The following is an 11,727-nucleotide window of genomic DNA, read 5'->3' as shown; positions in this document are numbered from 1 at the left end:
AAACAAGTGTACTGCAAGGGTTTAGCAAAACACAGTAAGTAAATAGACATTAAACTAAACATTTCTAAAATATCTTATCATAAACATACAAACTAAGCAATCATTCAAAGTTATAGCATCAAATGAGAAGAAGAGCAAAACAGCAAGGCAAAATGTTAAGCATATAGAAACATAGATAAAGACATAAGCTAAGACAGCACTAGACAGAAAGACCATAGGAGACCAATCTAAATTTAGAATAAATGGATCAAATTCATCAAATTAAAGATTCCCAATTGTATTTATAGGACTATTTGATTAGAGAAAGTCAGCTGAAATCCAGCCTGGATAAGAGGAATTTGTCATTGATAATAATGACTTGCAGCAAATTTGTCAATTACTCAGAAATTCAAAAAACGACTAAACATTTTGTTTGCAATTTATCGACTTACAATAAATTGCAATGGTTTTTAAAGAATTTGAAGGGGAAGGGGCTTTACCTCATCTCCTTATACAAACCAGAGACAAATAAGCAAAGCTACATCAGGGTAGGTGGGATACTATAACAACATTGAGCACATTGTTATACTATTCCACCCACCTTAATGAGGATCCTTTCGGCGTGGCGATCCCGTAGCCTTTGGAGTCCAGGTTGCCTCCCACCTTCATGGTGTCACAGGGCTTCCGCTGCTCGATGTACTCGTTCATGGTGGACTCCAGCAAGTAGGCGTACTTCCCCTTGGACTTGCGGACCCTCAGAACCCCCTCGGCTGTGGTTTTCACAAACACAGAGGGCTCTGCACTGCGCATGTATGTCCACATTTTGTCAAAGAGGGCAATTTTTGAACGCTGCATTGAAAAAAAGAGACAAAGGAAGAAGCACCGGCTGTTAATGCAATAAAGTTGTGGGGGCTTAAAGTTGCATTATTCCTTCTTCCAAACATTGTATGTGATGCTCGAATGATTTTCACTGCCTCAAAGCCTAAAATGGCTGTTATAATATATATTTATTGAAGGTTGGTAGAGATTTTTTTTCATGAATGTCACTTTAAGTGTGCTTTGTTAGGTGCAGATTTCTAGTCTCCAAAACTCTATTTTCAGTCCCTGTTTTGGGAAAAAACTCCACAACATACTGGAATTTCCAAACACTCCTTCAAAGAAGATTTAATTTCCTGCACCAAGCTGTATTTTCAGGAGCATGACTGAGAAAGTGAAATATGCTGCTACTGAGACTAACATCTAAATATGTGTAGAATCTCTTACCCTAAAAAACTCTTTAGTAGAGCCGGAGTCCAGAGTCCCGTAGGCTATCTCAGTCTGTTTAGCCAGGTCCTCTGCGCTTTCAATGGGAGAGACCATCCTTTCGACAGTCAGGAAGGCAGCCAGGTTAGCAGTGTAGGAGGAGATGATGATTAAAGTGAAGAACCACCACACGCCACCGACAATACGCCCAGACAGAGATCTATTGGAAAAAACAAATGAAGAAACAAACTCACTTTTATTTTTTAATATTCAACAACATTTTACGCAGTTTTACACAGACGTTCCTTCACTTTTTTCATGTCAAGGACCCTCAAAATAGATGCACATTAGATCAATTTGATCAGATTTTTATTTTGAGTAATTTTCATTTTTCATGGTCAGTCAATGATGAAACTAGGATTATAATCATAACTGACGAACTAGTTTCTTAACTTTTTGCTTCAAATGAAAAAAAATGTGATGAAAGTCCTCCTTTTACTGGGAACCCCCTACAACCCACTTAAGGACCCCTATTTGGTTCCTGAACCTCAGTTTGAAAATCACTGGTTTAACAATCACTCATCATCAGTGTCAACATGATTCTGCAATTAACGTGAGGAGAGTTCAAACTTTTCTAAAGGGATATTGTACAGCAAGTGAAATAAAACACCACAAATTACTACAAATCATGTCAAATATTTTAACAAAACCAGCTTTTAAAGGTAAAATTGAATGTCATCTTGATTTGACCTATAACTGTGACACACATCAATTTCATAGCAGATTTTAGAGGCTTGATTCATTCAGAGTTTTGTAATAAATCCTACAAATTGTAAAGAATGCACTAACAAACAAATGAATCTCCATAAATTATTCTATTCCCTGATGTCATCATGGCAGACAATGACTTTTGAAGATGTCGCAGTGTGCAATAATATCCATACTTATATGTTATACTTTAATATATTGAGGTTCTGTCTAGGGTTTAATAACCTGCTTCTGAGAAACAAACAAGCTCAACAAATATTTTAAACAAAGGAAGGACAACCTAACACTATATGTAACCATACATAACACTGTCCTGATTTGGATTCATGTTGACATCGCTCACATCCTCAGGATGAGATGTAGAGGACATGTTGATTCATCTCTATGAATACAGGACGCTAACATTACTAGCATGACTGATGAGCAAAAGTGTGTGCTCTCACAAGTTATTAAATCTATATATATATATGACATAATCTGACACTAAAGTCACTGAGGGGAACCGTTTACTTATCTAACTTAAGAAATGTAGGCACTGTAAAAACAGAATCCACAGCAAGTGTATGAAGAATAGACAATATGAAAGCATGAATGATCACAGAGTACAGGATCACTTTATCCTATCTTGTTATGTTTAAGGTTCCTGATCTGCATGGAATATGTTTGTATGTTTTCTTACTCCATGAATTGCAAATGATCTCTGTAAGCATTTACTGTGAAATGTTTCAAACGTTCCAAGTTATAAATGCACGAAGTGACCAGTTATTCTTGATTAATTAAACTGAGAAAAACACGGTGATTTTTCTGACCTACCTAGGTGAGATGTCACAGCCCTGGCGCATGAAGGCTCCAAGGGAGAACCACAGGCTGTTGAATATGCCAAACTCGTTAGTCGACTCATTGGTCTGGATCTGCCCGTCCTCATACTCCTCGGTGTGCCACTCATACGGGCTGAAGCGGCTGACGAGGAACAGCACCACGCTGACACCGATGTAGGCAAAAACGATGCACATCCAGATCTCGTAGGCCAGGGGGTCGAGGAAAGAGAAGACTCCAGGTTTGGATTTCTGAGGCTTCTTTATCATGATGGAGATTCCCAGAGACATGAAGGGTTTGGAGAAGTCAATCACCTCCTCTCGCACTAAAGTGATGGTCAGAGGAGCCACGGCAATGTCTGCTTTCTGTCAAAGCAAAACAAGACAAAACAGGAAGTTATAAAAGAGATTCTAAAGTCCTAATTTCCAAAATGCTACAAATCCATTATGGAAAACAAACATTCCTGAGGTAAAGAAGCAGAATAAATATCAAATGGTAGTAATGAAAAGATACTCACTCCATACACTAACTCTCCCACCATCCCGTTCCAGATTTTGGTCTCTGCATCTCTGGCTCCATATTTCCCATCCCCCACTATTTTCAGCTGATATTTGAAGCCGCAGTGCTTCGCTATCTCCGCAGCCAGATCTACACAGTAACCCTCGTAGCGCTCATTGTCGACAAAAAGGTCAGCGTTCTTTTTCAGCATTACATATGGAGCTTCCTACAGGACAGAGACAAAAACAGATAAAAAACACTCCTCAGCGCAAAAAGGTTTGAATTAAACTGTAAAAAGCAGCTTCAGAGACGAGAGTTTCAAACCAAAGTGACAGGACACGATGAATACAAGAGGGCATTAATCTTAAACAAAGCACATCCTTTCAGCAATAAATTAGTGGCCTGATGTTATTTTGGTTGTCAATCTGCAGACAAGGTTCATGCAGAAGTGTGTTACAACCAGAAAAAAACGATCCTGTCTTTAATGGAAAATAAGAGATTGAAAAACCCACAATCATATCGCCAAATGCAGCCTAAATCAAGTAAAGTTCGTCTTTTTCTGCCCAACCTGGCATGGAAATCTCATTTTCTGATCCACATATTTGATTTGGCACAGGCTTTTTATGCCAGATGCCCTTCCTGATGCAACCCACGGAAACTAAAAAAGAAGGAAGTGTCATTACATCATTACTGAACATTGTCTGTGCTGCTTGGTGGCAGTTCTACAGAAGCTTATGCCTATAATCATCTTTGGATACTTTATGGAGACCAACAGCAAATAAATGCATTTGCACATTTGGAAAAATCATTCAGTCAGTTATTCTCTGATCTGTGTTCCTTTCATTTTTCTTTATCAAAGGCCATACGATGTAGATACGTTCAGTTTTAGTGTGTTTCCTGCATCTTCAATAAGCTCTAAAAGAACTGGCACCAAGCAGAGCATATAATGCTCTATAGTGACATTATGTCTTGTCCTTCTTTTTTAGTTTCCTTGATGCAACCTAGGGTTCAGTGTCTTACCCACAGACACATCAACAAGTGGACAGGTAAGCGATGGAGATCAAACCTGCTAATCCTGAGATCAGTAGACAACTCACTCTACCTCCAGAGCCACAACCTCCCTGAAGTCAGTCAGTTCATTTAAAGTCTTAAATTAAGTAAAGTTCTAGTATTAAAATACTTTATAGATAAATTATTAACCAATGAAAATGAAAAATGTGGCACCATATTTTGGACTGCTCCCCAAACTACTTAATACTAGAATGGAGATAATGAGAAGACAATTAAAGAAGTGTATAATTATGTATGCAGTCGGTATATTATATTTACCAAGATGGTGGTGACAATGACTGTTTTGTTTTCCATTCCTGTTGTGTCGTTTGCAAAGACATCAGATTTGGTGACGGCCATTTTGTCAACTTCATTCCAGTATCCAATCTGAGGAAAAACAGTGATATACATGAGTATGATTAATGTCAACTGCTGCTTTACATCCTCAAATTCAAACCTTCAACAAGGAAAAAAAAAACTTAATTTCTTTGACTTCATGCTGAGAGAGGAGGACCACCCAGGAGCTTACCTTGACGGGTCCGTTACTCTTTAATTCCATGATATTCACTGAGTAGTTGACTCGTTTGCCATGTTGATCAAACTGGATGTTTCCTGTCAGGCCTTCAACACGCACCTTCGAGACAGAACATCAGACTGTTACAACGGTGCATCTTCTGCTCTGTCACATGAAAACAGCCTTTTGATGTGTTTTGTATAATTCATCACACTGCGTTCTGATTGAAATAGGTAGTTGGGCGTGAGCTGATGTGGAAAGACATCATTTGCACAATTCAGAGAGCTAAAACTGTAACTAATTCTAGGTCCTTCAACAGTGAATACATTCTAGCTGCTATGGCAACTCTGCCAGCTCATGGAGTTGTAATATTGGTATGAAAGGCAGGGGTGATTGAAGAGGTCATCAGAGATTTAAGATGAACATTGGTTTCTCTAGGTTTTTATCTGTATCTCTCCGACTCCGGATCATCATTTAAGCTTGGGGGAAGTCTTTGAACTATACCGGCCATGAAACGCAGTACAGACGGGTGTCCTGTTACTACTTTCCTCCACAAAATGAATGCCATGATCCTAAGTGCCTTCAAAAGGGGTTTCATGCAGAGCTACAAAGCAGCAGAAGGACATAAGGAAACTATTGGCGTCCAGATTGGAGATGAGATCGCAGCGTAGACGCAGCGTGTGTTGAGACACTAGAAAATGGTCTCCATCTCTTCTTTCATTGGCAGCCAATTTAAATAACAAAAGGGAACAAGACAGGGAGGAGCAGAAGGAGGCTTAAAGGTACCCCATGGAGTTTTCTTGTAAATACTCTCATGTTTAAATGCACTGTTTCCAAGCAAAACACACAGAGTGTATCCTTGAAGTCTGACAAACATGTTGAACAGATTTTATTTCTCATAAAAATGGGCTTATCATCTGACATTTTTGGATCCTGACTGTCTTGTCCTCATAGGGTGGCTAAAGGCAGCTATTACTCATTCCTGGGTACCAAGTGATGGCATCAAAGCCAACAACCCCAAAAATCTCACAGTGGATACAGCTGTTGTGGTTTTGGACACCCATCTTTATTAGACTTCCCTCCCCTGTGTATTTAGTGTGAGTTTTCCCCCTCATCTCATTACCAGTTTGTCCTTGCACCATACTACATCAAGGATCCAGCCCTTTACCAGGTGATCGCATCAAAGCCAACTACCATCAGTTTTCAACAGCTGTCATGGTTGTGGACACCCATCTCTACAGTACCTCATGGCCAAGAGGAACAGTTCAAGAACTTTTCTGAGATAGATGAGTCAGAATGGAAGAGACAGGGATAAAATGAAAAACTTTCAAGCAGCCTGCCTGATTCTGGTGAATCTTTCTGGGACGGTACTACCCACCAATGCCACAAAAATCTTACCCTGGGTACAGCTGTCATGGTTGTGGACACCCATCTCTACAGTACCTCATGGCCAATAGGAATAAGTGAAGAAGTTTTCCCAGATGGATGAGTCAGAGTGGAGGAGATAGAGAAGATGCAACACAACAGGCATCTTTGTAAAATATGCTGTTTTGTTCTTTGAGTTTATCTCATTAGACTTTGATGGTAGAATGTAATTTCAGATAAAGTAAATGTTTTCTGAATATAAATACTTAATACTCCAGATTGTCACAGTCTGTCTCCTCCTCTCTAGTCACATTTTCTCTTTTATTTTGAATTCCTTGCCTCTCCACTAATTTCTGTCGCTTTGCTTCCTGCCTTTGTGTGTTTTCAGCCTTTGTGATTTCTGATCATTTTCACCTCCGTAGTGTAGTAGCCTTCCCTCGCTAGTGTATTTAGTGTGTGCATTTCCCCTCATGTCATCGCCAGGTCGTCTTTGCACTATGCTTCAAGCATCCCAGCCCTTTCCTAAGATTTTCTTCTCAAATCAGATCTTTATGACAGACTGCCCACAATGTTATTTGCAAAGGATTGTATTGCGTTTGTGTGTCTAGACATCAAAAATCTATCCGCATGGGTTTCAGCGGGCATCAGTAACATATACTGGTGATGCATATTTCAATAGCAGAAGAGTGAGAAATGGAGAGAGCCTGTAGGGAAACTTCCTCCCAAAGTGCCTGCAGACAATTTATTTCAGCTTCTGTCCATGGACTGCTGTTCTCTGTGTCCTTCATAGTGCTCTGCCATGTAGCAGTAGTAGCACCATGAATTCTGTTCGGCTGCTCCAACACACTCCCATCACTCTGGTTTTGACGTCATCATTGTGTGTCACATTGCGAGTGACATTAAAAACACTTTGAAATCTGAGTGGTCAGAGCACTTGAGCTGAGACGCTTCCGTAGAAATTTCAAGCCATGTCCGAATGTCGTTTGGATCTAATTTGCAATTTAAAATCAATCTGGCTACAATCTGGATATGCAAAAAACTGATTTGGGCTGGCAGTCTGAACAAGACCCTTGTTTTCCAAATGTTTTTGGACCTTTGCTTTCTTTTTCTTGGACTGTTTTTGGACTTATGAGCCTTGCCCACTCCCAGTTGGACTTGTTTACCTTTTTGTACTGCCCTGGATTGCCTCTGGATTTGACCTTTACCCACCACCATCCCGTAAGCATTTAGTACTTTCTGAGAAAAACTCTGTTTTTAGCTTCAGCTCTGCCACTGGTGTCTGCATTTGGGTCCTACCTTTTGTTTCTCTGTACCCTGCCTGAAACAATTGTGACACAGACATTCTATTGAGATTTGTTATCAGTTGCTTTTGGCTTAAAAGGTAGAATCACTCTTAATTTGACTTGTATTCCAAGTTCAGAACCTGTAGCCACAGCCTGAAAAAAAAGAAAAAAAATCCACTTTGGCTTCACTTTGGCTGTCAAGCTCCATTTCTCAGCAGGAGTGAAGCTAATCTTGCCTTGCATCAAAGCTCAGAGGACAGTCTCCCTCTCTTTCTTTTCTGAAGAATAGCTGTCAGTATATCTGTGTGCGTCCACATGCATGGTGAAAACACCAGTCTTTAATCAATTTCTGTGAAGTACTCTCTGCCTTTGTGGGTGTTTGAGCATTTCCTGAGGGAGATCTGCTGTTACCACGGCAACAAGTCCTCGCCAACAAGACGATGTGTGTACGTGCATTGTTTTACCTGTTTCAGCGCACGCTCGATCTCCACTCCCTGAGCCCAGGGAACAGCCGGATTGGCCAAGCAGTCGCCATTGTTGGCCCTCCTGGTGAAGTCGATGCGCTGCTTGTGTAGGTAGCGGAAGGCCTCCGTCATCACCTGTACGGCATCGTACGTCAACGCAGATGTGTACTGGAGAAAGACAACAGGAAAAGATGACGGGAATAGGGTTGTGTAACCCTAACCATAACCCTGATATAGTTTAATTGCATGCAACAGACTACCCATAAACTATTAAAACTTCAATCAGTAAGCCACTCCATTGCATTACGATACGCATGGGCACTGTTACATACACACTGCGAGTATAAGACTGCCATTAGTTGCTCGTTCCAGTCACCATTGCAGCATGATAGTGGAGTCCCTGGGAAGCAACAACAACCTCCGAGCTAACAACCTATATGCTGAAAACGGCATATCAGCCCCTGGGTACTAACATAAACAAACTAGCAGCTGTCAGCTTTTCTTTTACTGGGATTTAGACATTTTAATGCCAGGGCTCGCCTCTCAAAGTGCAAATGTTCCACCCAAAAAGTTCCCCACTGTCACTGCATCCTGAGCTGAGCTCCACCCAAGAGGATTGTGATCGGTTTAAAGAAGCTAGAGCCTTTTTTTCCCCTATAGCAGAAGGATCATATGTTGAGCCAGGCCCTTCTCTTGTGCCGAATGCTATGGCGATAGGTCTGGCTATGTGAGGCTATCGACACTGCAGTTCATTGTGAGTTGATTCTATCCTATCTTAAATACTTAATAGAGCTCCAAATTCACAACTGAAAATAGTCCCAAACAAAAACACAGAATTTTACTCCTGATTATGTACCATTTGCTAAGAGCTACGGTGCCTTGCTGTTTTAGAAAATTATGTGGCATTTAAAAAAATATAAACTAAATATTTGTGACCCTTTTTACAGATTTACTTCTTCAGCAGGAATGTATGAGCTTGGGGCAGATAGCCAAGGAGAGGGTAGGCAAATCTAAGTACTAAGTAATGTGCATAAGGCAGTGTCATTAAACTGCAGACAGCTCAGCACATCCATGTTTACTTGCACAGCTGGTCAAAGACTGCTTTACACCAGTAGTCTTCAACAGTGGTTCTCAGACCCCAAGGGGGTCCTCAGAGTTACTGCAGGAGGGCCTCCATATTATTGTTTGCAATATGACAAAACAAGGCAAACGTTGTGTACAGACACTCTGGCAGCCACAATGGATCATTTCATCATTTTAATGCACAAGCTCCTCCTCAGAAAACACCAGCAAAAGTGCAGACAGCGATGCTATCATAGTTACCATGAGACATTCTACAACTGCTGCTGACTTAGTAGCTCAGGATAAGTGCAAACAAGAGAAGACCTCAAAATATTCAAAGCATTATATGTAGTAGGGGGTCCACACTCTGTCCTTCTATCAGTTAAAAGGTCAATGGCCTGAAAAACATTGAAGGACCCTGCTTTATACCAAAAGTAATAGATGTAACATTGGTGAAACACTCGTTCCAAAATGGATTTTTGGACATATTTTCAAAAGAATGTGCAAAAATGACAAATCTGTGGGGTTTCAATTAGCCAGAGTGAGATGCTGTGCTCCACTGCAGATGACTTTGTAACTAGTCTCAACAGCATCCGTGCATCTAAATATTCTGTGATGGTTTGAGGCAAACTACATTGGGAGTGTCAAATCTGTGCCTCGAGTCAAACCATGGATCTCTCATGCACAGTCTCGCCTCATCAACTTTTTAGAGATAGAATAATTAGTTGACAAAAGAGGCTTTAACTCTAAGTTTTAGCCATAGATTCACCTATCAGGCAAGTGAGGATGACCAACATGAGCCACTTTGATAATAAACTATCCTCTGAAGTTCTAAGCTACACACACACACACACACACACACACACACACACACACACACACACACACACACACACACACACACACACACACACACACATTCAAACACACACCACACCTCCTGCTCATTATCCTCCCTAGTATCTTGTCCTAATTAGAGTGCATATTATATGTCTGGTGCTGGTGGTCTTTTTATGTTTTATCTGTTGTATTTATGTTCTGTGCTGCACTATGTTGTAAATGTCAGAGTGATTTTTCACCCAGACTTGAACCACTTGCAGCAGGCGGGCTGTGCGGCAATAAAAACAACTCAAACTTTGACGATTCTGCAGATAAAAGACGGGAGAATACTTTTTGGTGAGGACTGATATTTCACATATGAGAAGTTTACAGTGCCATTTGGAGATGAAGAGTGGGAGGCATGATCAGTTCTATGGGAGCTGATATTTTATTTTCTTACATTAAAAAGCTAGTATGGCCAGTATTGACTTCATTTACATTTCATATATATGATAATCTGTTTTAAATGCCTGCACTCAGCTTATGGGAGACTGTGTGTGTAACAGTGCATAATAATCTTTACTCAGAAATGTGTTGAATAATGCACACAATCTGTACACGTGAGTGTGAGGTAGATGAAGGCAGCGTAATTTATATTGAGGTTACAAATAAAGCAACTCAGGCACATTTAAGTGCTTACAGGGACATTTTCAACTAACAGTCCTGCCCCAACAATAAAGAAAAAGAAAAACGTATTAGTATGTGTTTAATCTCACCCTTATTTTACTGTCTGCACCAGGATACTCCTTTTCTTCGAGGGCCTCCCATCTTTGGTCAAACTTGGACACCAGAGGATCATCAAAATCAACTATCTGAAAGCCAGACACGTTGGCACCGCCATACTGGATTTTGGATAGATCTCCATCGATGAAACCCTGAAAACATAAAAATTGAGACCCAAATTTTTTATCTCTCTGTATATTAGTGATTTTAAGTGATAACACAATCCTTAAACAAATGTAGAAGCTGAGCAAACTTACCAGATTGGCTATAATGTAGTGGTAGCCTTTAACATGTCTGCCAATTGTGATGACCTGCAGGGTTATGAGAGACACAAATATAGAACAGAGGAATGAGCTCCCGATGAAAGGAAATAAAGTATCAAGTAAAGCAGACATCAAAATAAATATCTCTCAAACAAAATTCAAGAAAGACAGACATTTTACCCCAAAACATTATTGACCAAAGGTTTAAACACTGGATTCCAAGTAGAATAACAGCACTATGTACAGTAATAAAAGATGGGAATGTCACAAGTCTCCAGAACTAAACCAAAATTATTCATAAAGCAATCATGACCACTTCAGATAGTTGTAATAAAGGGACTTTTATGACAGAGAAATTAAAAGCAATGTAGATCTGGACAAGAATGGAATAATTAAAACCTGACACTTTCCCGCCCTTTTCTGCTCTGTGCTCCAGTAACAATTGAGCAAGCTTGGTACCCACCAGAGCCTCTATCAACTTTCTCCTTTCCTGTTTCCTGGTATTACAGAAAATTATATTTTGAAGGATGTTGCTGAGGGACCTGTGACAAAAGACCTATAAGTTACAAAATGCCAGCTAACCAGCTAGCTAATGATTAAAGTAGGTTAGCTAACTAGTTAGCTACAGTTTTGCTAACATTAGCTATCAAATACAACCATCTAGCTAATGACTGATATAGATTAACTAGCTAGTTAGCTTGTGTTTTGCTAACATAAGCTATCGGATATAACTAGCTAAATACAATTGATGCTGAATAGATTAGATAGCTACTGTTAGTGTTAGCTAACTTAAGATCTGACTGCAGCCTATATCTAAGTCA

The 11,727-nt window shown here is 40.1% G+C and overlaps 1 protein-coding gene across 6 annotated transcripts in view; it reads right to left on the bottom strand.

The window, feature by feature from the left end:
• gria2b (glutamate receptor, ionotropic, AMPA 2b) overlaps positions 1-11,727 on the bottom strand; it is a 78,324-nt gene that overhangs the window by 5,855 nt on the left and 60,742 nt on the right. For all 6 annotated transcript variants that reach the window (XR_014770628.1, XM_084719722.1, XM_084719723.1 and 3 more), the window contains exons 5-13: positions 10,901-10,954; positions 10,637-10,795; positions 7,980-8,147; positions 4,883-4,987; positions 4,633-4,740; positions 3,323-3,529; positions 2,803-3,170; positions 1,243-1,441; positions 581-828 (exon numbers count right to left, since the gene is read on the bottom strand). Coding sequence is in view for 5 of the 6 variants with exons in the window: in XM_084719722.1 (XP_084575848.1) it covers positions 581-828; positions 1,243-1,441; positions 2,803-3,170; positions 3,323-3,529; positions 4,633-4,740; positions 4,883-4,987; positions 7,980-8,147; positions 10,637-10,795; positions 10,901-10,954 (1,616 nt within the window). In the remaining variant the exon portion in view is untranslated. The remainder of the gene's footprint in view (positions 1-580; positions 829-1,242; positions 1,442-2,802; positions 3,171-3,322; positions 3,530-4,632; positions 4,741-4,882; positions 4,988-7,979; positions 8,148-10,636; positions 10,796-10,900; positions 10,955-11,727) is intronic.

Source organism: Lutjanus erythropterus, chromosome 5 (genome assembly GCF_056507025.1).
Source record: "Lutjanus erythropterus isolate fLutEry1 chromosome 5, fLutEry1.hap2, whole genome shotgun sequence".
NCBI lineage: Eukaryota > Metazoa > Chordata > Actinopteri > Lutjaniformes > Lutjanidae > Lutjanus > Lutjanus erythropterus.
The sequence above is the reverse complement of the archived record's forward strand: the minus strand, read 5'-3'. Positions and strand labels throughout refer to the sequence as shown.